At 57.1% G+C, this 25500-nt stretch overlaps 1 protein-coding gene across 4 annotated transcripts in view; it reads right to left on the bottom strand.

Annotated features, from left to right (window-relative positions):
- PDGFRB (platelet derived growth factor receptor beta) overlaps nt 1-21128 on the bottom strand; it is a 37703-nt gene extending 16575 nt beyond the window's left edge. Inside the window, exons 1-8 of one of the 4 annotated variants that reach the window (XM_077895920.1) lie at nt 20654-21128; nt 5399-5492; nt 4641-4686; nt 3160-3483; nt 2371-2637; nt 1519-1646; nt 1229-1403; nt 437-629 (exon numbers count right to left, since the gene is read on the bottom strand). In XM_077895920.1, the coding sequence (XP_077752046.1) occupies nt 437-629; nt 1229-1403; nt 1519-1646; nt 2371-2637; nt 3160-3483; nt 4641-4680 (1127 nt within the window). In that variant the 5' untranslated portion in view covers nt 4681-4686; nt 5399-5492; nt 20654-21128. Of the gene's footprint in view, nt 1-436; nt 630-1228; nt 1404-1518; nt 1647-2336; nt 2638-3159; nt 3484-4640; nt 4687-5398; nt 5493-10713; nt 10870-20653 lie in introns of those variants that run through there. The other 3 variants (XM_077895918.1, XM_077895919.1, XM_077895921.1) reach the window with 3 other exon arrangements.
- Nucleotides 21129-25500: the final 4372 nt, after the last annotated feature.

Here is a 25500-nt window from a genome sequence, read left to right as displayed (position 1 = left end):
TCTCTTGAATCCCCACCCATAGGCAGCTGGTTCTACTGAGCCAAGAAGGGGGTGAGGGGGGATGAAGAGGGTAAGGGAAGCACCTCTTCTCACCCCTGCAGAAAGGCCTGCTCATCTCCAGCCTCCGGGCCACCACCCATGCACAGGTGGTGGTGGCCTGAGAAGTACCCTCCTCCCTGATCATCTGGCCTTTCTCTCCTCAGCTGCTCCCTGCTGGCTCCACCCATCACAAGGACACCCAACCACTTGGGGGATCATCTGACCCGTGTCTGGCCAGGAAACTCTAGGAGGGCTGGGGCAGTCTATTCGGGTGTCTGCAGCCTCCCCAGTGCCTGGCACGGCGCCTCGCACATAGTGGGCTCTCAGGGAAGGTGGGTCTAGGTGTGTCCAGTGGCTGAAGGCTGCTCAAGAATGGAGGGGGTGGGCTGCTGCTCACCGGGTCTCAGACACGTTGCGTGTGGACAAGGCGATCTCGCCTGCGCTGGATTCGCCTAGCGTGCGGTTGTCCTTGAACCACACGACAGTAGGCGGCGGGTAGGCCTCGAACACGACCTGCAGAGCCCGGCTGCGGTGCAGCTCCGCGAACTGTACGGCGTCCAGCTCCCCCAGCAGCCGCACGTAGCCGCTCTCTGCAAGGGGCGGCCGTCAGGGGCGGGCCCCGGGGGCGGGGCTAGGCCCGGCTACCAATAGGGCAGCGCCTCCTGGGGGCGGGGCTCCCGGGGCGGGGCATCCACTGGCTGCCCGCGGAGCCCAGCCCTCGGGGGCGGGGCTTCAGGCTTCAGGACCTGATGGTCCTCACTCCAGGGATGGAGCTCCCAGAGTTGGAGCCGAGACTAGGGGCTGAATTGGGGCTGATATGGATTTGGGGGCCGGGCTTGGGATTGGGACTGGAATCGTTCTCACTGAGCGTGTTCTGGCTCGGGATTGCGGTTGAGGTGCGTTGCAGCATGATTGAACTTGAGGATGGAGCTGCCCGGGCCTGGGATGGCGGTTGGGTTTAGAAATCGGGTTGGGGCTGGCAGAAAGTCTACACTGGGATCAGAGTTGGATTTGGGGCGGACGCTGCATTTGGGTTTGGGTTTGGGTTTTGGGTTTCTCCTGGAAATGCGCTTTGGTTGGTACTGAAGCTAGGACCGTACTGGAATGCAGCTGACAGTACCCCCCAGGGCTTTGAGAAGGTCTAGGTCCAGCTCAGAAGGAGGGTCGGGGCTAAGCCCAAGGCACGCACCAACCACGGTGACATTGATGGACTTTTCATCTCGATGGTCATTCACACTTTCTGATACATTGCAGATGTAGGTCCCTGAATCGCCAAGCTCAGCACTAGGGATGTGCAGAATGGAGCGTATGTGGGAGGGCACATTGAAGAGGAAGTCAGTCACTGGCTCCACCAGCCGCCCACTCTGTAGGGACAGGTGGGGCAAGCACCCCAAATCAGGCAGGGTCAAAGAAGTTAGGCTGCAAGTCAAGATACCCAACCCTCCCTGGCCCTTTCTCCAAACCCTGGCCCAGCAATACCTCCATGCGTGGGTATGTCCATTCAAAGTTAACCACCTCATTTCCGGTCACGATGCACATGATGGTGATGTTCTCACCCTGGCGGACCACAGTCTGCACTGCATTCACGGAGACGTTGATGGATGACACTAGTGGAGAGAGAGTAGCTTAGGGCTGAGGAAGTTATGACCAGCCACCAGCCCTTCCGCTGGGGGACGGGGTGGGGGTTCAGAGAGGGAAGGAATGACTGGTGCGGAAGATTCATTCATTCATTCAACAAATATTTATTAAAAGCTTCCTATATGCCAAGTCCTATGCTAGACACTGGGACTTTAGCAATAAACACGACAAACTTCCTGCCCTCGTGGAGCTGACGTCCTAGAAGGATAACAGTCTTGAATCAATGCATTCTCTGGGCATCTAGGTAAAGGAGAAATGTATGGAGCACAACCATGTAACGGGGAGCCTCTACCTTTAATCCTCACAATAATCCCACCAGGTGGGCAGCCATTGTTTTCCTCATTTTGCAGAGGAAGAGGCAGGCTCAGAGAGATTATGTGCCTTGTGCAAAGGCACTCAGATGGGAAGTGCACAGCTGGGATTCAAACCCAACTGGCTCCAAGGCCTGTGCCTTTGCCTGCCACGATGTACAGCCCAGCCTTGCCACTAACACTCCTCATGACCTCAGGAATACTCCATCCTCCGTGTTTCGGGTTTCCATCTGTAAAGTGGGCAAACAGTACCTGCCTTCCAAGACTACAGTGAGAATCCAGTGAAAAATGGAATTGCACACTTTGTAAACTGGAAAGGGCTATACCTCTACGGAGGGTCATACTTGCCTCTGCTGAGCATCAGGCCAGAAAGGGGGCTCACCCTGGAGGCTGTAGACATAGTAGGCTTCAGAATCCACTTCCTTGTCCCCGATGGTGGTCTTGCAGACATAAGTCTTGTCCTCGAAGGTACCAGAGAAGCCACGTTGGTGGTCATAGGGGATGGGCAGTGGGATATCCACTTTCTTCTCGTGTAGTGTCACCACCAGTCTTGGATCCGTCACTCGGCATGGAATTGTGATCTCCGTTATTTCCGTGAGAAAGATGAAGAGTTCCTCAGGGTCAACCGGGAGAAAGCCCATAGTGGGATCTGCCATGTGTGGGACCAAGAATTAAGGTCAGGGGAGTTGGTTTGCTGGCTTTCCTCTGAATTTCTGTGTGAACTTATGCAGGTGTCTTCCCTCTCTGGCCCTCAGTCTTCCCTTTACAGAATAAGGATGCTCTCAGAGGTCCCTTCCAGCTTTAACATTTGATATGGTCAGCACCAGGGTAAGAAAGAAGATAAGCCACAAGTCCAAGGGCAGCCGGTACCCGGAGATTGGAGAATGGGAAAGATGGGAGGTAGAGGCCAAAAAAGAGCACACTGGGACCCTCTGAGAAGGCAGAGTTCTTGGGAGCCAGGAATGGGGTGGGCTGTCAGGGAAAGTCAGATCTCCAGACCCAGGGATGGGAGTGAACATCCTCCTGGACTAAGCCAGGCTGGGCTCCATGATTTGTCTGCATTTCTAAGCTGGCTGTGTCTCACCATGTCACTAAGCACTCCCAGCTTCCCCCAGATACCTGCAGTTGAGAAGAGAAGTCAGGGAGGGAGCACACAGGTGGGGGTGCTTACCTGGCACAAAGATATAGAGCCGTTTTCGCCCATCAGGCTCCAGCCCATGGGAGCCTTTGTAGGTGCAAAAGTACTCTCCCGTGTCTAGCCCAGTGACATTGGTCAGTGTCAGTGTGCTGGAGAAGGTGCCATCCTGGGTCCTGGCCATTTTCTGCAGGGGCTCTTGGGACAACCGTTCCCATACCACCGGAGCTGGACCCGAGCAGGTCAGAACGAAGGTGCTAGAGATATTAAGGACAAGCTCCGGCCCCGGGGGTGTGATGACCAGGCCGCCGGAGGCCTGTGGGCTCAGCATCAACAGCAGCGGCAGCCACAGTGCCTGGCCTTTGGGAGGAAAGGCATCAGATGTCAGGGCACAGAAGCATCAGCACCACTCCTCACAGCTGAGCCTGGGGGAGGCCATACCTGCACAGTGTTTGAAGAACACACCTCCCTAATCTGACATAGACTGGAACCCATGGCTCTGAAGCCTGCTTGCCCAGTGCCCAGGCCCCAAGACTCCTTCCAGCCTCCTGGCCTCCTGATCGTGCCTCTAGATGCCAGGTCTCAGAATCCTCCAGCTATGCTATGTTCAGGCTTGGGCACATTCTCCCGAAGGCATCAGGAAATCCTCGGGAAGCAATTCCCAGGCCTCCAGTTCCTGCATTACTTCCCAGGTCACTTTCTGAGCCCCTTCCCTGCAGCTGCTCCAGCTCCTAGGTTCCACCCAAGCCCAGAGACGGCCATGACTGGGGAAGGTGGGGCAGGGTAGCTCAGAGTAAGGCAGACGGGGCAGGAGAAACTCAGCAGCCACTGGGAACTGGGGTGGGGTGGGGGTGTCAAGTGACTGGTCTCACTTCCCCTGCTGATGTCTTCTGGGAAGGATTCTGTAAGCCATGTTCCCTAGACCCGCAGGTAATCAGCCAGTTGGCCGTCGGCTGATCACTAATTGCCAGTGACCAATGACTGCCTGGTCAGCCACCCAGCCCCTGGAGCACTGACAGCATGTAACAGGCAGTAGTGAGGGAAGGGTGTGCTTGCAGAAGCCCAGGCAGGACTTGGGAGCTCACAACCAGTGAGAGATCCAGGCCAGGAGGGGAGTCTCAGACCAGAAGCAGACCAGCTAGGCTGATACCAAAGAGCGCTGAGAAGGTGGGACACCGGACACCGGGGTGACTGTTAGCAAGTGGGATGGGGACAGCTGGTGAAGAGGTATAGGGTATGGAGGGTTGAGCAAAGGATTTGAACTAATAGCTCTGGACAAGCAGGAGTCCAGCCAGATTTCTGAGCTGAGTGAACAGTTGAAGAAGGCCTTCACTGAGCGCCACTGGAAAGGCAGGAAATGGAAGCTCAAGAGCATAGCAGCGCCCCTGGGCTCCCAGCCCCCCACGCTCCCGGGGTGCTAACATGTACTGCCCCTGCCAGCTCCAGAGGGACCTCCCCACCCCCACCCCTTTGACAACAGAAACTGGCATGACACTTGGAAGCCACAATGTACCTACCTTTGAGGACAGGAGCTGGCATGGTGCCTGGAACCTGCATGGTGTCCTGCAGAGTTAAACAGGGGTCAGGGCTCAGGGTGGGCAGAGTCATTGTGAAATCTGACTTAGCACCTGAGTCCTGCAGAATGAACCTCAGCCCAGACTACCCAACCTCCATGTCCGTGGCACTAAAGTCAAAAGCCACTCATGTCTCATGGTCAACAGGGCACTCATGCCCAAGAGTCCCCTCCCCCTGCACTGGGCTCGGCTTCAGGGTGTCTAGACCCTACTTTGGCTCTGCCTCTACCTCTCCAGTAGCCTTGGGTGAACCCAGGCCACTCTGGGCCTTAGTTTCTGTGTATGTACAGTGGGAGTGGGGGACTTGGGCTGGATAGTGTCCAGGGGCCCGCCAGCTCCAACAGCCAGTCCTCCGAGTGACAGTTCCAATACCAGGCTCTTATCTGCCAGGACAAATATTTGGGAAAGCGTGATGAAAGGCCTGGGGGAGCAGGAGGGGGGTAAGCCAGAACCCAGAGAACTCCCACAGGCTCTAAAAGCACAACAGGAAGTGGAGGCGGCTGTGGGAAGGGAAGCGGGGGAGTCAGGACTGCGGAATGTGGGGGGGGGGGGGGCAGCCCCATGCCTGGGCCCCCTTTACGGGGCCCCAAGCCGCACAAGGAGGCCTAGCGGAGAAGGGCCAGGGGTCGGGCCCAGGGGAGGCCCCACCGCTGAGCAAGGCTTCAAGGGTCCTTGGGGACTACGGAATCCAAGCCCCCCACCTTCACTATCCAGACAGGGAAACCAAGGCTCTGGAGGGGAAAGAAGTCTGCGCAGGTTGACACAGCAGAGCTTGTCGAAGCCGGAGACCGAGACCTGGAATGATAGAGGCCGAGAGAGAGCCACAGAGCCGGAGAAGGAGAAAGCGCACAGTGAAGGAGGCAGCAGGAGCAGGGAGCGGGGACCAGAGAGACAGGCTGAATCGGGAGGCTCTCTGCTCCATCCCTGCGCTTGGCAGCCCCGCCGAGGACCCCACCCACCAAGAGCCAGGCCTGCAAGGGGCTGGCCGCAGCCGGACAGGAAAGAGGCCAGGAGTGGGCCGGGGTCGCCGAGCAAGAACCCTGGGGAGCGGCCACGTGACCGGGCACCCGGAGCCTCCAGGTGCGCCGTCTTTGCACTTCAGGCCCCGCCCCTCGGGCCCCGCCCAGGTCGCCCACGCCACGCCCCCTCCGGGCCCTTTACTTTCCAATCCGGGGCTGGGCTCCGGGGCCTGAGCCCCAGCGGCGCTGCCTCCTGTGCCCTGGCTCCGTGTGCGTCCTCAGTCTCCGGTTCTCAAAATGGGATGATGGAGAGTGTCCCAGTACAGGGCCGCATTTTCACATGCGGCGGGGCCCCACGCTCAGCTCTGCCCAGCACCCCCAGAAGCTCTCTGAGCCACTCAGCTCTGCCCTTCCTCCTTCTCCCAGTCCCTTTGGACCGGCCTGCCTGAGGGTCTCCTCATTCCTCCCCTCTCCTCTCTCTCAACTGTTCCAGACACGAAACCCAGTCCCTCCCCAGCATCCCTACTCCCATCCCTCCGCCCCAGCCCCTCCAGCTGGATGCCAGTGTTCTGCCAGTAGGAGGGAGCAGGGCCACTGCTGCAGAGCCAGCGGCCCCCACAGAGGCCCATCTGCCCCTCGGTGGGTGCCCCTCTGGCTCCCCTCTTCCTGCCTGAGATCTCAGCCAAAGAAAATCATTAGCAGCCCAGGCTGGGGGAGGGGGTCATTTCAGCCTCCCTGCCCCTCCCCTCCCAGCCTCCCTGGCTGGCCACACTGTTTATTATTCTAAAGGAGGAATTTGGTCGGCTGGCCTGGAGATGGGAGGTCACTGCAACCAGGGCTGGCCTGGCTCTGGAAGGCTGGGCCTTGCGGGCTGGGCCCCCAGCTCCCCCTGACCCTGGCTCCTTTCCCGCTGGGCCTGGGGCCGGGGGGGAGCTCAGAGTCTCAGACTGAGCAAGGAGGGGCCTTCTTGAATAGGCAGCAGACCAGAGAGGGACAGAATCATGGCCTAGCCGCACAGAGAAGAGGCATAATCAGGCTAGGGAGGATAGGCTGGGCAGAAGGGCTCAGGGCGAGTGTGGATGACCCAGGGACGTTGGGCTGACTTCTCTCTCTAGGAAATGAGCATTTGGGCTCTGGTCAACAGGGCCTCAGACTCACCGTGAGATTCAGCAAGCCTCCCGCCTTCTCTGGGACTCAGATTCCCCCCATGAATACAGGGAGAGGTTTGGATGGGGCAACTCAAAGAGCCACACCTGTTCTAAAACTTCTTTGGCCAGAGGGAAGGTTCTGGTCACTGTTATTCCTGCTGGGGTGGTTTATGGGAAGTGAGGGCCAATGAGAAGGAGGGGGCCAGGGACGCCTGGGTGGCCCAGCGGTTGAGCGTCTGCCTTCAGCTCAGGGTGTGATCCCGGGGTCCCAGGATCTAGTCCCACATCCGGCTCCTTGCATGGAAACTGCTTCTCCCTCTGCCTGTGTCTCTGCCTCTCTCTCTGTCTCTCATGAACAAATAAATAAAATCTTAAAAAAAGAAAGAAAAAAGAAGGAGGGGGCTACATCACTGAGGCTTGGGGTCATGTGAGAATCCATAGCACATCTCATTCCACCAATTGAATTTCCCCCACCATTTGGTCACAGACATGCTGTGTGGACTTTGACGAATTGTTTCCCTCTCTGGGCCTCCTATTTCCCACCTCTACAATTAGGAGTTAGGCAATCTTTCAGGAGACTTTGAGACAAATAAACCAGTGATATGGAAACCCAAGGAAGTGGCAAGAGGAAGGGTGGCATAGACAACAGGGGGACTAGGAAGAATGAGAGTAGAGTTTGGGGGCACCCAACCTCCCGGGCTATCTTAGATGACTCCTTGATACCCTCAGTTATCTACCCAATGCTTTATGGACCTCCATGCTTCTCAGAGGCTGCTGCGGTGCCGGCCAACCCCGGAAAGGCCCAAGCCACTAATTCAGAGGCTGGGGGTTTGCCTCTGACAACTTCCCCCTTTCAGGAGGAGGGCTACACTCCAGGGAGGAGTCACCTGGGACAAGGTGGATGGCACAGTCAGGAAGCAGGCACCCTCCTACGTACCATACTCTCCTGCCTGGGGAGGTCCCTGAAGCAGAGGGAGGGAGAGGACTCTCAGGGAGAGTGCTGAGTGCCAGGAAGACCGCATGATTCCTCTTACTTTGGCCAGGTTGCAGGGACAGAGGTCCAAAGAGGGACCCACTGCTCACAGTGAATCAGAAGGACCCCCTTGGGGGAGTAGAACGTGCACCCCAAGTCCAGGGGAGCAGGCATGCTTGGGGAATCATTTGGAGCCCAGCCTTCTGTCTTTCCAGCTCATATGAGCCTCCACTGCTTTCCCACCACCTTAATCTAAATAAATCCAGTCCCTCTTGGCCACATCCGCCAGCAGCAGCTTCCCTCCCTCGGGGTCCCGAGACTCCCACGACACAGGGAGGCCAAGAAGGCGGGCCTCCACGGCTGCCAGTGCGGGAGGCTTGCACACGGTGAGCATGTGCACACACACCACAGACCCCCTGCCTACGCGCTCACTCACACGCTGCTCGGAAACACATCCGTGTGCAATAGGCCATGTGTGTGCTGAGCCCTCACGCAGGCACTGCACATGTGCATGCCCACACAAAACCCACGTGCACACAGCTCCCCCCCACTGTGCCCAGCACACATGGCAGCACACGTGCACACAGCATAGACTGCTGACTGCTTGCTCTCCCACACGCCCATGGGAGGGGTGCACACGCGCCGCAAATCACATGTGCACCCCACCCAAGCAAAGCTGTGCACATGCAGTACGCAAAGACTGCGTGCACATGGGCCCCAACACACCTGAACACACATCCACAACACCTAACAGGCCAGCGCATGTCAGTGCTCTGCTCTGAGCACTTGACGTGGAGCGACTTACTTGCTCCTCAGCCAACTCTGTGAGCTAGATACAAGGATCAGTCCTGTTTTAGATGGGGAAGCTGAGGCAGCCAGCACTTAGGGAACTTGCCTAGGAATGCAGAGCAGAGACCGAATGGGCACAGAGTACTCTATGCCAGCCTGTGCCACCACCTTCTCAATCTGGGCTGGGGAGAGGGTGGTAGGGGCTGACACAGACAGATGGCACTGAGTTGTGTTTAGCTGAGAGGAGATGGGACTTGGTGATGGATGCTGGGGGGCCGGAGTGAGAGGTAGTTTACGTGAGCCCCCACTCCTCTGTTTCTGATGTGGAATACCAGGGGGAGGGGGGCAGGAGCGTGTGTGTGTGTGTGTGTGTGTGTGTGTTGGGACACCATGTCATTTTCTGAGATAAGGATAAGGGAAGGGGCAGGATTGAGAGCTGCCACTGAGCTACTTTAGGGTTTGGAGGGGCTGTGGGTACCTGAATGGACAGAGGGACCCTCCATCCGGAGGCAGGGAACAGGCTGGGCAGAAGTAGCCTTGAGGGGGGCTGGGAGGAAGCCCTGCTTCAAGGAGGAGGAGTGGGGCTCTCTGGCCAGGGATGCCCTGAATAAACGAGATGCCAGAGGGAGGAGGAGGCTTAGCTGTGGAGTCACGGGGTTAGAGTCCTGGAATAGCAGCGCTCCACAGCCCTTAGGGATCATCTATCCAATCCAACCTTCTTCCTGTGCCCATTGTACAGGCAGGAAAACTGAGGCCAAGAGAAAACCTGGGACAGGTGCCAATGTTCTGACCTCAGGCTGAGGTGGCCAGCGGGACACTGATGCTCACCTGACCGGGCAGCCCTGGCTCCAGTCCCAGCTCCGATGTGGGACTGGTGGCTCAAGACCCAGCGTTCGGACCACATCCACTGCCTACTCTGTTCCCACAGAACGCCCCCTGCCCTGCCATACTTAAACCTCCATATCAAAGTCACTTTCCCTGTCCTGCCCCTCCCAGACAGGGAACCGGGACTGAGACCAAGAGGAAGTGGCTCCTCTTGCAGGCAGAAGTGGGACACGGACTCAAGTGTCCTGCCGGTGGCCTCTTCCTCTCTTCTGCACACCTTTCTCTCCCCCCGACCCTTGGCGTCCCCTGGGACAAACTGGAGCAGATCCCTAGCTGGGAATTAGGGGGTGTGGGTTCCAGCCCCAGCTCTATCACCCATCTACAGTGCAGTTGTGTCCCTTTCTGAGCCTTGGTCTTCCCATCTGTACACGGGGTGCGTGGGGCTGTCCTGGATGCACTTCCAGGGCCGCCTTGCTGTGGCTCTCAGGACCCTGCTCTGGAAGGAAGACGGCTATGCAGAGTTGGAATGCTGGGGTGGGGGTGGGGGCCAGGGAGGGGCCCCTGGCCTGGATGTCATGACTCAGCTCAGAGAAGGCAGCCAGCTTTAGGCCTGGGAGTGTGTGGGGGCAAGAGGCATCTGGAGCCAGGGACTGAGTCCTCCCTCCAGCAGCTGGGAGAGCACGTGAGTGAGGGCCACTCTGACTGGACCTGGCAGAGTGTGGCCCGTGTGGCCCATGTGGCCCATGTGGCCTTACTCCAAGTGGGCTGAGATGTAGGTGCGCTCTTGCAGCATGGGGGGCGAGGGGGGACTTCATCCTGGGAGCCAGGGAGGACCGCAGGGTCCATTGGGTAGAGGGGGTGGAAGCCTGGGAAGGGGCCAAGGCTGTGGGGCTCCCGCCTGCCACCCTCAATCCGAAGCCCCACTTCTATCTGTTGGTGAAGGCTCAGCACTCCCCCTCCAGCACAGTGAATCTCCCCGCAAGCCTGAGGATCACATCAAGGCCAGAGAGAGAGCAACCTGGCCCAATCACACAGCGACGCAGCTTGGTGCTCCCGGCCTTACCATCTGCCATGCTCCTCTAGAGCCTCAGGGCCTTCATGTGTCCAGGTACCTATGAACTCCCCCAAACCAAGCAGAAGAAATCCACTAAGTTGGGGCCTGGCATGGGCTCTAGCTGTTCTGGAAGTCCAGGTGGGGAGAATAACAGTGCCAGTTCCATGGGCTGGCATTCTGATCCCCCTACCCCTGTCCCCCCCGCCCCCGGCACCAGCTTGGTGGCCTCTGGCTGTCCTACTGCACCGCCCTCCTTCTGTCTCCTCACCTCTGATGTGTCCCCTCCTGCCTCTTCTCACACGGCAGCCCGAGGAACCTTTCTGAAATACCTCTCTGATCATGTCCTTCCCTGGCCCCTCCGTGGCTCTCTCTCTGTCACCCCCAGGAAGTGGCTGGCTTCTTAGCTCAGCCTTTAAGAAACTTGGTGCCCTGGCCCTGGCGACAGCTCATCGTGACTGGGGACAGGAGGTTGCTCCCTTCCCAGCTCCCCAGGGCCCAAGCAAGGCCCCCACACTCGTCACTCACTCTGTGCTTTTCTCCCCAGGAGGCCTCCCCAGGGACACAATGGAAAGAAATGACCTATTTTCTGGAAGTTCAAAATAAAACGAAACATCTGTCTGGATCAGAGCCAGGCTGATAAAGAACGGACTGATTCCCCCCCACCGCCGGAGCCCCCCCTCCTCTTGCCACACACCCCCTCACCCGCCAGAGTGTGTGCTTGGGGGTGGGGGACAATGCGGGCCCAGTTACTTGGAACAGCTCGTGGGAAAGCGCTCAGTGTGTGCCTCACGGCCACTGGGGGCCCAGGGGAGGGGGCCTGGGTCCCCACACAGGCTGGGAACCGTCCTGAGAAGGAGGTCAGGGAGGGAGGGAGGCCTGCCGAGTGCTCCTGCCGAGCAAACACTTCCTGCCTTCTCTGGCGCCTCGCTGGCCTCCCTGCTCTGTCCATCCCGTGGCTGCCCACCTCCACCCCCAGGGCACCTCCACCCCAGGGCCGAAGGCCTGGTTCTGCACAGGCCCCGTGGATCCTAGGACGAGAGTCCTCTGGATCCCATCTGGACCTCCTAGAGCCCCGGCAGAATGGAACAAGGCGCTAGCAGGCCTTGCAAACAGCAGGAATTTCAATAGCTATCTTTGATTTAGTTGGTGCCACCCGATACCTGGGCTAAGCCATTTATGTGAATGACTTTGGGACAGTCTGTGACCCCTCTGTGTTGCTGTCCCATTTCACAGATGAGGAGAGCAAGGCACAGAGTGCTTGGATCCTTTGCCTGAGGTCAACGGAGCTTTGTCAGGGGTGAAGCCAGTGCCCAGTCCCCAGCAGACCGACCCCAGAGCACACTGGCTCCACGCCACCTGACGGCCTCCCTGCCTGGCACATAGCACAGGCTGAGCCTGTGAGCCACCCACCCCACTCCTTCCCCTCGGCGTCCTGACCTGTCCCATCCATCCTGCTTTCCTTGTACTGGGCTGAGACTGAAGCTGAAGAACAGGATGGGCGTCACATCGTCTTTCATAGAGCCCTGTGACCGTGGGGCCAGGAGTGCGACCGTGGGGCCGGGAGGGGTCACAGCTACTCCCTGCTCACGTCTGCCCCTCCCACTCTGCCAACCAAGGAGCTGTCGGTCCACAGCAGCACACCTCCCATGGCCAGGGTCTCACCACCTCATCCGGAACCCACTCCATTCTTGGACGGCTCAGGATCCTCAGGGCTCAGGCTATTAAAAATTTTCATTACACCAGGGATTTTGTTTTGTCCTCACAACAATCCTGTGAGGGGGTTACAATCTTGATTTCCCTTTCATGAGGAGGAAACTGAGTCTCAGAGATGTCTGGTAGCTTGTCCAAGGCGACACAGCCGGTAAGCCATGAAGCTGGGATGCAAACTCAGGTTCGTCTGACTCCAAACCTGCATTCTTTTTTTTTTTTTTTTTTTTTATTCATTGGAGACAGAGAGAGAGGCAGAGACATGGGCAGAGAGAGAAGCAGGCTCCCTGCAGGGATCCCGATCTGGGACTCAATCACAGGACCCTGGGATCACAACCTGAGCCGAAGGCAGACAGTCAACCGCTGAGCTACCCAGGAGTCCCTCCAAACGTGTATTCTTAACCGTCACGATAGACTGTATGTCTCCAGCCCAGAAACAGGTCTGTCCACAAGGAAACGGTACCAAATAAGTTTACCCTAATGGGGTCCATACAGAATCCAGGCTCTCAAGGACCGGAGGATCCTGAGGTCAGGGTCCTATCCTTCCCTTGCTGAGGTGCAGAGTGAGCAAGGGGCCTGCCCCAGCTCACCCAGTAAGGTAAAGCCAAGCTAGGGATGGAGCTCAGAACTTTCCTGCAACTTCAATGCAGAGCCAGAGGGTGAGCACACGGTTGAGGAGAGGAGTCCCTGCTGAGGACAGCCTGGGGCTGGCAGGGGCCATGCCCACACAGTGGCCCGTCCCCGAGCGCCTCGGAGATGCAGCATCCAGGCAGGCGGGCTAGGTGTGTGGCCGGCTGTGCCCGGGTTCCAGGCCCGCCCCTGGTGGGGCCCCAGCACCTCGGCAGCTGCAGAGTTCCGGGCCTCCACCATCCCTCGCTGCCCTCCCCGCACCGCCTCCCCTGCCCCCCAGAGCCTCATCTCCGGCCGGTGCCATGGCAACGGAGAGCCCAGGTCCTGGCAGCCAGAGGAGCCCCCGAGAGGGGTCCCAGGCCGAGGCTGGGGAGGGGGGTGCGGCGGGCGCAGACAAGCAAACCTTCTGTTCCCGGGGCTGCTGCCAGGCCGGGATCAGCCCTGGGCCGGGGTGGGGGCCGCAAATAGAATGGGTTCTCAGAGCCAAGTGGGCAGGGGGCAGGCAGGCCTCAGGCCGTTGGTCCTGACCCACCAGCACGTGGCCTGCCCCCACCAGCCCCGAGCCCAGGCCGCCGGCGGGCAGAGAGGGAGCTGGAGCTGGCTGACAGAGGCCCTGCCACCAACAGGAGCCAACGGGAGCATTGAGATTCCCCTCAGAGCCCTCGGGGCGAGAAAGTCCCACGTTTCACTTCCCTCTCCCTCTCTCCGCGCCCGCCTCTCACCCCTCTCTCTGGCCCTGCACCCCGATTCTCCCACAGACTGTCACTCGGCTCCTCTGGGCCTCGGCATGCCCATCTGGAAGTCGGGGCTCGTCCCGAGCAGTGGAGGCCACTGAATGAGTTCATACAAGTAAGACGCTTAGAACAGGGCCTGGCACACAGCCCTGTGCCAAGTCAGTGGCCTCGTTCTTCTTCCTTCACTCACGGGAGAGCGGCACTCTGGCCGGCCAGGGAGTGCGCAGCCCGGCCCCCACCCCGGCCAGGCTTGGGGGGGAGGCCCATGATAGATGAGATGCTGGGAAAGCCCCCTGCAGAGGGGCTCCTCTGGAACGGGGAGCTGCAGCCGGCTCAGCCAGAGGGGGGTGTCTCCCTGCACAGTCAGGGTTGTAAAGGCCCACCCAGGACCCGAACCCAAGTTCAGTGGGTTCTGGCAACCACGTCCTTCCTGTACCTTTGTCTTAGTCCCTTCGCTCGATTCCTGAGTGAGGAAACGCACCTAACAATTTTTTCAGATGCCTCCAAATTCCTCATATGGAATTAGGTATACAGTGGATGCTTAATAGATGCTTCCACAGCCTAAAAGATCAAATGGCCTTATAGGGTCAGCCCTTCTGGTCTTCAGGCCCGGGCCCTCAGCTGTCCCCTGATACCTCAGGGTTCACTAGGCTGGGGAGCTGGCACAGGCAGGTGATGGTGACTCTTTCTTTCTAGGGTGGTGATGGGACAGGCTAGGTTAGAGGGCAAAAGGGGGCCCTTGATGGCAGCAAGTTGTGCACGATGCCACCCAGGGCACCAAAAGCACATGGGAGCTCAGCCAGGCCAGGGGCTGCAGTCACGCTGTGCACCCACTTAATCCAGGTCCAAGTTAAGTGCCAGCCCTCCTACCTTGTAGCTGCGTGACCTGTTTGACTTTAACTTCCCTGAGTCCCAGTTTCCAGAAAAATGACAGAAGGGACTTCCTTTTCCATTGCTGGGAGGGTTAGTGGTGATGATGAAAAGCACCTGTCACATAATAGGTGCTCAGTAAAGGGCAGGGGTCATGAATACGTGATTATTCCAGTGAGGAGAGGGTGGCCTCCAGCTGGGCCTCCAGGGTTTAGTGGGGTTCTTCGGTAGATGATGCCAGGCAAGGGTCACTCCTGGCTATCCCACATGGCTCTGTGTAGTAAGTGGGAGAGAGAACTCAGGGCATCTGGGAAAACAGCAGGGGGAGAACTTTTACATCAGAAATCAGGGCTCTTGGGGATCCCTGGGTGGCCCAGCAGTTTAGCGCCTGCCTTCGGCCCAGGGCATGATCCTGGAGTCCCCGGATCAAGTCCCACATCGGGCTCCCTGCATGGAGCCTACTTCTCTCTCTCTGCCTGTGTCTCTGCCTCTCTCTCTCTGTCTCTCATGAATAAATAAGTAAGATCTTAAAAAAAAAAATTTTTTTTAAAGAAATCAGAGCTCTTTAGCAAAGGGGTAGGGAAAGGCTCACATCTGACATGAGGAAGATATTGTGGAGGTCACTTTGGGAAAGGCTTAGGGTCCTGGGTGAAGATTTAGGCTTTGTCCCGGAGGCGCTAGGTAGCCAACTTTCAGGGCATTGATAGCGGGATGTGGTCGGGGGGTTGGAATTGGCTGCTGGCTGGGCAGTGGTAAGAGTCCAACTCCAAGCACTACGGGGGTGGGGAGGAGCTCCTGTCCTCAAACGGGAGTAACAAGGCAGGTTAGCATCTATGGGAGGGTGTGGGTTCGAATGGGGACAGTGGAGGCAGCGAGGCCAGTTTTGGATACGAAACCTTCTCAAACCCTGCCTAAAACTCCCTAGCGGAACCAGCCATGTAATCTGTGGGGCCAACTGCAAAGTGGACACGCAGGGTTCCTGGTTACAAAATTGTTAAGAATTTCAGGCGTGTGGGCAGCCCCGGTGGCGCAGCGGTTTAGCGCCGCCTGCAGTCCAGGGTGTGATCCTGGAGACCCGGGATCGAGTCCCAAGTCGGGCTCCCTGCATGGAGCCTGCTTCTCCCTCTGCCTGTGTCTCTGCCTCTCTCTCTCACTCTCTCTGAACAAATAAATAAATAAATCTTTACAAAAAAAAAAAAAAAAAAAAAAGAATTTCAGGCGTGGAACATCATTTCTGCTCTCTGGACTAACAGTGAGGCCAAGCGTCCAGCCAGCCTGCCAGCCACCGGTCTGTTTATCCATCTCTCCATGCACTTATTTATCACTATTCACTACCCATTCAGCAGACTGACTGCAGCCCAGGAACTGAGGTAAGAGCAGAATAGTCCATAGTCCACTTTCCCTTCACAGCTATGGCTGTGACAGCTTTGACAGCTTTGAGCCCTGCCCTATGGACTAGCCCTGGAATCCCCCCATGCCCAACTGAGGCTCAGCTTCAGGCACGGAGACTCTGACCTCCAGCTGGTTCTACTTCCCAGGAGGGAACGCCACTAGGGCAGCAATGAGGATTGGAAACAGCCACAGAAACCTGGCAGGACTAAGGGCAAAGCGAGATGGAACATTTGGGGTCACTGAGCTGCCCCCTTGGCCTCCCCCAACACTTGTATAAAAGGAAATCATGGCCAAAATGGAGAAGTGATGTGGTGAGAGCTCCAAGTCCACAAACCCACCCCAGAGGGTTCCCACCCCTCATGGAAATGGCATTTCCTCTTCAGCCCAAACGTTGCCCTGAGACCTCAGCCCAGGGAGAACTGGGGCTGAGTGAACCTCGGACGGCAGAAATGGACGGTGAAGACACAGCATGTGCTCAGCTGGGTCCCCAGCTCCACACTACCACCGACCATCCGTACAACTGGAGGCGCACCCCTCCCGTTCTCTGGACCTGTTTTCCAACCATACATGAAGGAAGTTGAACCAGGTGACCCCCAGAATCCTTTTCATATCTGACCTTCAAGGACTGACTCCCTGGCCCGCTACCTCCACTTCCCAAGGGATAATCATTCCTATCACAGGGCGGAGAAGCTGGTACCTCTGGCAGATGAAAGGTTTCAGGCACCTGAGACATCAAATAGCCCTGATCTGAAGCAAGGAGAAGAGAGGATATTAATGCAGTTAAAGCAATACACTTTGATTTTCAGCCTCCTGCACTAGGCTGGGGGCACGGTACCCCAGAAAACACCTGGGAAGGATGGTTCCTTGGGGCAAGGAGTCCGGGGGTTCAAGAGGCCCTTTACCTGCAGGCTCTGGATCTGAAGTCTTGGGAGGGTCTTAAGGTGGCTCCTACACTGGAAGCAACAAGTGTGTAAATTACACACCCGCTCCCACCTGTACCCCACATCGATTCTCTCACCTCTGGACCCCATCATTCATCCGTCCACCACACAGCCAAAGCCCTTCTTCCTCTTGAAACCGGAGCATACAAGATTTGAAAAATCAGCATTGGAAGGGGCCTACAGGCAGGCTCACAGCATCCACACATACACATTCCAGCAGGCACATCTCCCGGCCCTCCCTCCTCTGTATCCCAGAAAAATGGGCCCATGGGCTCTGCAGGTACATGCCCTTGGAGCTCCCCAAGAAACTGAGTGCATAATGAATGGGTTGTCCTAACTGTAGAAAGTTCCTCCTCTTTATTGCAGGTTACAGTTTCCCATTAGTGGTCATCGATCCTGACCTCTTTCTGTAAAGGGTAGAGAAAGGGTAAGAAAAAACCCTTTCATTGTGAAGTTAAATATGCATGATGCCTGAGTACACAACAGGGCTTGTGTGGCTGCCAATCTGGGCTGGCGTGGCTTGGAATCCTGGAATTGTTTTAGGCCTGGAAGGAGCTCAGAGATCATCTTGTTCAACCTCCTGGTCTTACTGATGGGAAAACTGAAGCCCAGAGAAGGACTGACTCACCCACGGTCACACAGGATGGGTCCCGGGGTCTGATGACCACCTCTGGAACTCTGAGGGGCTGAGGCACATTCTCAGAGTTGATGCTGGATCCTCAGGGGTGGTCCGTGCCCCACCCAGCCTCTCGTCCTGGGCTCTGAAGTCACAAACACCCGGATGCAAAACCCAGCTCTACTACTTCCTAGCTGTGGGACCTTGGGCAACTGACTTAACCTCTCTGGGCATTTCCTCATCTGTAAAGCAGAGAGAGTTTATATCTACTCCTGGAGGTTGCTGTGATGATTCTATTAGTTTGGCAAATATTTATTGAGCACTTTCTGAATGCCAGGCCTGTTCGAAGCCCCAAGGAATGACAGCAGTGAACTTCACAGTAATGGATGGGAAGTACAACGAAAGTGCTCAGGGATTGCGGGTCCCTGTCATCTCACCCTGCCCACACTGCTCCCAGGCTGAGCGGCTGTGAAATCTGCCGCTGGGAGGCCCCCAGGGAGGCCTGTGGAAGACAGTGGAGGAAGATGTCCCCCCATGCCGAGGGCCCACTGCCCACAGGGTTCTGAAACATGTGCAGGGAAGTAAGATGGGCATGGCAGGCACTTCAGGGCAGTCTAGGGACCCTCTCATTCCTTCCTCCCTCCCCACCACACTCAGCAGCCCATCCTGAGCAAAAACCCCAAGTGCCCTCCTCCAGTCCAGAAGGTCTCAGAGCCAGACCATGCCTGGAAGGTGGAGGTAGGCCTTTAGACTGGTCCCTTCCAGGGGCATAGCTCTTGGTGAGGCATAGACTAACTTCACTGCCAAGTCCTGTTCAGGACGGAGGGAGGCCAGTGGGCCTCTCTCAGCCAATGGCCTTTGGGTCCAGCCCTGAGAAGTGCAAGATCTACTACGCACCTTTATCAATATTATCCTCACGGAGACTACATGCCTCCCTGCTGCCTACAGAGGAGGGGGCCGATGCCAAGAGAGACAGAGCACTGGCCCAGGGTCACACAGCCAGGCAGGAGCCAACTAGGGAATAATACACAGTCCTCTGATGCCCAGACCTGATGTTCTTTACCCCAGTGCCCAACACCTTCCAGATGTGGATACAGCCCAGAAAAAAAGGATCCGGGGACCCGAGTTGGCAACATAGCGGACTTGAGTTGAGCCAGGGCAAACGCCAGGTCTCCTGACTCTGAATCTGCGGGGCTTTCCGCTGTCCCACATCTGGGGGCAATTACAAATCTCAGCTCCTCTTCCCACAGAGGAGGGAGGGCTGTCCCATCACCACTAAAGGGAAGGTGCTGGCCAGATGGTCCTCCTTCCTCACTTAGGACCCGGCCAGACTTCGGGTAGACCCAGTGCAGGCGGAGCCTGCCGCCGAAGGTGCTGGAGCCAGGAACGGCCTCAGTGGGAGAATGGAGACTCCCTGCCTTCTGGCCTGGGGCTCCCTGGGTAGCCAGGGGGTAAGTCTTCAGTTTCAAGTAGATTTGGGCCTAAGTACCAACTCTACTAACTATGTGACACTGGGAAAATCACATAGCCTCTCTGAGCCTTGGCTTCCTGGTCTGCAACACAGGGGTAACGACAATACAGATTCCCAAGAGCTGCTGTGGGGGTGACAAGGTGTGTGGGGTCTCGGCTCTGTGCCTGGCACAGTGAAAGCACTCCATGGCGGTGACCCACACAGCAGCACTACGGATCCGGAGCTACGGATCCGGGGCTACGGATCCGGGGCCTGCTGCAAGGAGGCAGGGGAGGACCGCATGACCTCAGATATCTCCCTAGAGGCCTCCTGCATTCTGGGATGGCAGACAGGCAGGGACACTCCTCCCTGTTTGACATAGAAAAATGCAGTCTGGAGGAACAGCGTGCTGTTCTGGAAGGGCACCTGAGGGAAGGGTGGGGCTTGGTTCTGGTCTCACATTTGGGAACAGCAAGTCTTCAGTGAGCCCCTCCTACCTTTTGCCAGCACATTTTCTGTTTCACTGCCTGCCTGTCTGCATATGTTGGGGACGGAAAACAAGATGGGGTCACTTGGGGCCCAAATGATCTCTGATGTGCACACAGAGCACAAACAGGAAGAGAAGGCCAAGCAACAAGGCAAAGGGCATGGCAAGCACTTGGAAGACTGGAAGGACCCCGGAAGGCTGCCTGGAGGAGGGGGAGGTAGGGCCTTCCCTCCATTTTCCTTCACGGAAAATGAGGAGGGGCATTCTCACAGGCAAGATTGTGCATACTCCTCCTGGGGACCCTGGGATCTGACTGGCGGGAACACAAGGACCAAGTTTGGAGAAATGCGGCAGGGAGCTTATTATCTCCCCAAGCTCTGCAAGTTACTAGCACCGTGATACAGTTTTGTAGCTGCTGTGAACCTCATGCGTAAAACCAACATAAAATCCATCCCTGCCTCTGGAGCCGCTGGTGAGTTACGTGAGATCATGCTCATAAAGCTCTCCGCAGGGTCCTGGCATGCAGTAAGTGTCAATCAGTGGCAGCTACTATTAGGAGTTGGGGCTTTCTATAGGGGAGACTCAAAGAAGGAATCGTGATCAGATTCATGTTTTAGGATGGAGTGAAAGCAGCGTCGGAAGGAGGGAGACAGCGAGGCGGCTTGAGCAGCTGCCTGGGTCCAGAGGGAAGGGCCCAGCAACCGACTCCCCCTTCTTTCCAGAGGGGCCCCTACATCTGACGGCGGATCCCAGGCCCCCAGCCCCAAAGCCCCAACTGTGAGACTGTGACTGCTAGGCTAGGCCTGCCACAGCCCCCTTGCCTTCGCACTTTCCCAGCCACTGGGGGTTTGGAAGGACATCTTAGGAATCTGGAAAATTTGCAAATCCATTTAAATCCCCAGAGGTTGCCTGGCGGCCGACTGGCCTAGAGCCAGACAGATTCTTAAGGACAAGGCTTGGGCCCAGAGACAGGGGCCATGGCTCTGAAGTCCCCTATCCCCTGCTAGATCTCCATTCCGTGCACCCTCCTTGCTGTCTCCCAATTCCCCTCTCGAGCTCCTGCCAGCTTTCCCCGGCCCTCTCAGGCGGTTCTATGTTTTGGAGGCCCTCAGTCTGCACCCAGAAACCTCTGGGGTTCATTTGGCAAAAGCAGGGGACAGCAGGGCTATGGAGACCGGCTGGGCCACCCACCCCAGAAGCAGCCTGAGCAGGAGAAGAGAAAACTGGCTCCTCCAGCCCTGACGTCGCCCACAGCCTCCCAGCTTCTTCCCATCTGGTTTTGTTAAAAATATTTTCCATTTTTTGACCTACCCAAGAAGGCACAGACTGGAGCAAGGGGACAGGACAAGGGGCTGGGGATCCCCCTTCTCCCAGCACTTACCTTGCTGCTGATGCCTTCGGGGGTGGGCACAGTCCTGAGCTCTGGGCTGTCACCCCCTCCAGGAAGTCCTCCTCGCTGACCTCTCATTAACAGAAAGACTTTGCTGGACTCCCCAACGGGGCCACGGCTGGGTCGCAGAGCAGGGAAGACAGCCTAATCTCCGGGCCCTGGGAGCCTCAGGAGGATGGAGAGAGTGGGGGGCTGCAGGGGTGAGTGAGGAGTGGCCTCACTGCCAAAGCATCCTTCTGGAGGAGCAGGGCTGCCAGGAGGGGCCGCCCTGGGTCTGGCCCTCTGCGCTGCAGGGCACAGGCTGCTGCCCCCAGCTGCTGGTCAGGGGGGCCGGGTCCTCTCCGCGACGTCCTCCTGCCCTCTGCCTCCAACTTGTTCGCAGAGGGATCCTGGATCCCAGACGGGATGGGCAGGGACTGCGGGCGCTGGCAGCCCGGGAGCTCACACCACTGTGGGCTTCCCTGCCCTCCCCCTGCTTTGGGGGAAAGGCTGCAGGGCCGCCTCTGATTGGCTCAGCCGGGAGCAGGGGGGCGAGGGGGCGGGGAAGGTGGACGCGTGTGTCTGTTTTCAATTTCAGTTTCTTCCCCCTCTTTCTTTTCCCCCAAGTTTCTTGTTTTTCTTCCTTTTTTCCCTCTGCTTGCTCTCTCCGTCGCCTGCTCTCTCAGGATGTGAGGGGATGTTTAGAAATTCCGCAGCCCACGCCAACCGCTGAGTCACTTTTATTAAAAAGTGGTCCGGCCCCACCTCTCTGATGCCCTGCCGCGCAGCACCTGGGGCCGACTCCCTTGTCTGTGCCTCAGTTTCCACATCCATAAGGGCAGCTCTGAGCACCTATATGATTGATTCAGGCAACATCCGTTTATTGAACAAGCATGTGCTAGACACCATGTGGGGTGCTGGAGGTGGTAGTGAGCAACACACAGTCCCTGACTCCAGGGCTGCCCTGGCTAGTGGAGACACAGGAGGCACAGGGAGGTACCCTGAGGAATAGCAGGGGGGCTGAGAGTGCATTTAGAGGGGCAACTAACTGAGGCTTTGGGATTATCAGTCGCTGTCACAAGAAGAAACCCAAGGCTCAGGTGTGAATTGGCACAGAGAGGGAAAGAGACCTGGCGATGTCACCCGGTGTACTTGGGATTTCCAAACACATTCCTTCCTGTCATCTCGCTGTCCCTCAAGTACCAGGAAAGGGTTATTTCCCCATTTTATAGACAATGAAACAGAAGCCCAGAGAAGAGGAATGAGCTTCCCAAGCTCCCACAAGCAATGGCAGAACTGGAGTGGAATCAGGTCTCCCAAGTTCCATGACAGAACAGACACAGGTGACCTGACCCCGGGGCAAGACTCCCATTGCAGAGCAGACTGGGCCTCCTGCCCCGCCTTCTTCCAGGGTTATCCTTTTCTCTGCATCTCATTCAGTCACCCAACACATATTTTCGAGTACCTGCTAATGTCCCCTTTCCAGCCTCTTGCCCTCCCTTCCCTGCTAGGGTCTGTCAAGGCTTCTCCAAAACCTGGCTGGACCTCGTGTCCCCACCTCTTCTTCTGCCCTTATTTCCTCAGACCGGGAGATGTCTCTAATCACTTCTGGCCCTTAGATGCCCAGGGCACCATTTTATTTTATTTTATTTTATTTTATTTTATTTTATTTTATTTTATTTTATTTTATTTATTTCAAGGACATCATTTTATTTATTTTAAGATTTTGTTTATTCATTCATGAGAGACACAGAGAGAGAGAAGCAGAGGCAGAAGCAGGCTCCCTGCAGGAAGCCCGATGCAGGACTCGATCCCAGGACCCAGGGATCACGTCCAGAGCCAAAGGCAGATGCTCAAACACTGAGCCACCCACATGACCCACAAGGGCATCATTTTAAAAGGGTTTAGAGAGTTGAGGTGAGTCACCCTCTGTCCTGACACTGTATACATGGGAGAGCTGAGTCCTAGAGAAGGGGCAAAAAAGGTGTCCCAGGTCACACAGGTAGAGCCTGACTCTGCCCAGAGCCCCTTCTGTCCTACCCTCTGTACCTCTGTCCACCCCCTTCTTCTCCTGGGCCTCACCTTAAGCCCCTGTTCACAGAGCAGGAGGGTTGCCTGAGCTGGGATTTTACGCCAACCACAATCTCATAGCTTGAGGTCATTTCTTGGTCTTATCTGAGTGGGGATTGCTCAGCAGAGCATCTGGGCCAGGCCATCAGACTGGCCCTAAGCTATGGTGTGCAGGCCATGAGAGACTGGGAAGAGAGGGGGCCCAGCCCAGCTTGGGGGCAGTGGAGTCATTACAGAGGGGACTACAGGGGACCTCCAAAAACCACAGGGGCAGGCCTACATTGGGATTTCTTATGCCTGAAGATTCTATGAGTCTTTGCAATTCCTAGCATTTGCCTTGGCCATTCACCTCCAAAGCCTTGGCCCAACTGCTAGGACCAGAACAGCTGGGAGCGGTGGTGGGGAGCAAGGAGGCATTTCAAGTCCTAATTTCCCACTCCCCCCCCAAAGAAACCCAAGTCTGGAAGCGAGAAGACCCAGCTGTGGACTGGCTGTGTGGCCTTGGATAGATACCTTCTTTTCCCTGAGCCTCAGTCTCCCATCTGTACATAATAGGGTTGAACTCACTGTGCTGGAAGGACCTTGGGATGCTCTCTTTACAAGTGTCTTAGAGTTGGGCTCTGGGTAGGGAGAAGAGGCTGGTGGGCCCCAGAGCAAGGGGACAGATGGGGGCCAGAGATGCAGCATGGAGGGGAGGGGGTGGCTGGTGGTGGCTCCCCCGGGAAGCTGGCGGCGGCCGGTTTCCGGCCAGCCCAGCCGTCCGGCTGGCCCATCTGGAATCACTTAGCCCCTACCACCATTAACCCTTGGCAGGCACCAGGGCTGCTGTGCCTCCTCTCAGCTGAGATGGGGCTGGGGGACGCAGAGCCACATGGGACACCACAGGGCACTCACCAAGAGCTGGACAGATGAGGCAGGAGAGCCATGACTGACAGGGTAGATTCCAGAGCCAGAGCCAGAACCGGGTTCCAATCTCAGCTTCTGTGATTCCAGGCTGCATGATCTTGGATAAGTCACTGAAACTCCTGAGCCTTAGTTTCTTCCTCTGGCAAATGGAGCTAATTTGAGGAATGATTTGAAAGATGAGTGCAATTTGTAATGTACTTGAAGGACTCAGTAATGTCTGGAAGCAGTGTTGAAATACAGCTTTTCCCTCATTCTGGTGCAGCCCATCACTGTGTGCCCCTGAGCTGAACTATTCCTTCTCTGGGCCTGTTTCCCCCGTGCACAGTGGGCAGTACCTATGAGCAGGACCATCGAGGACTGTGTGTGGGGGGGGTGCCCACACAGTCCCTAGTCCCACCACGAACAGGGCGGACCATGAATAGTCTCCCAGCTGCCCAGATGCTGGGAGCTGCTGGCCCAGTCCAGCCTGGGACAACGCTGACTTGGAAAAGCTGGGCTGACAGTGGGCAACAGAGCATCCTGCCTCAGGTGGAGTGAGTGGGGTATAGAGGAAGAAGGGAGCTCTGGGCTGTAGGGTTCAGCACATTTCTCCCACTGCATGGGGGCACACTCAAGGATAAAGAGGCTGAGGTCGGTCTTATATTGGAAGTTCCAGCCCAGCTTCACCACTTTCTAGCTGTGTGACCCTGGGCAAATTATATTACCTGAGCTCTTGGAGCCGCAGTGTTTTCAGCTGTAAAATGGGGACGCATGTGCCTACCTCACAGAGTTGTTGCGAGGCCCACATGAGCGATGCACCGGGCATTTTATGCAAGGACAAGAGCAGATCGAGAAAGCCCCAGTAAAGCTAAGGATCCTCAGGCACCTCCGGGAGCTGCTGTCACAGAGGTCCACCATCAGGGCTGCAGGGAAGCCCATCCAAATGCTCATTTTACAGCCCAGATGACTGAGGCTGGTGCTGGAAAGGACTGAACAAGGCTCTGTAACATGTAAGGCCAGGACGGGAATAGAGACTTTTGTCTAGAATCAGGCCCAAGCTCTTCCCTGAAGGAGGGAACCAGGCTAAACTGAACCCCCCCAGACCCCCCCACCCACGCTTGTCAGAGCCGGAAGCCGCAGCTCTCAGTGGGGCAGGGGGAGGGGGGCCCGGAAAGGGCGCCTGAGTGGGAGAATCCCAGTAGGCCAGCTCAGCACTCGCGCAGGCGGGGCCAGCAGCCACCACATCTGGCTCTCCCACGCTCCCAGCGCTGCCCCCCTCGCAGGCTCCCCAGGCCTGGGGCAAGGAAGCAGCACACATGTCCCCGGCATCAGCACAGTCATCTTGGATGTCAGGGCCCGAAGAGTCCTAAGAGTGCGTCCCTAAGACAGGCATGGAAACTGAGGCCCAGAGAGTGGAGAAGACTTGCCCAAAGTTAGCAGAGAGAGAAAGGTCCTGAAATGCGAGGCTCCTGACCTCTTGTGCAGTGTCCTTCTACCCTGAGTACCCTAAGCAGGCAGACCCTTGTACCCGCAGCTAGGGAACCAGAATCGGCACAGCAGGAACTGCCCCTTCCATCCCTGGATGCTCAGCATGGTGGCTGTCAGGTTGGGCAGAAGAACCAAGGTGTTGGGGGGGACTCTGGGCTACATTCTCGCTCTGCATTCCTGGGACTGCTCTTACTGGGCCAGACTATAGCCACCAAAGCCTGACAGAGTCCCAGGAGATGGGGCTTCTAGACCCTGACTGCCTTGGCCTTTCCCAGCCTCCAGCAGACCTCAGTCTCAGTGTCCCAGAAATCAAGGGTGTACCCTGGTGCACATAGATGGCTCAAGGATCATCAGAAGAGCAGGGCCCTCAGAGGCTACATATCTTCCCCTCACTGGACATAGTGGGCCCCAGAGAA

The sequence above is a fragment of the Canis aureus genome, chromosome 4, assembly GCF_053574225.1.
Source record: "Canis aureus isolate CA01 chromosome 4, VMU_Caureus_v.1.0, whole genome shotgun sequence".
Lineage (NCBI taxonomy): Eukaryota > Metazoa > Chordata > Mammalia > Carnivora > Canidae > Canis > Canis aureus.
Note: the sequence above shows the minus strand (reverse complement) of the source record. Positions and strands in the feature narration are given on the sequence as shown.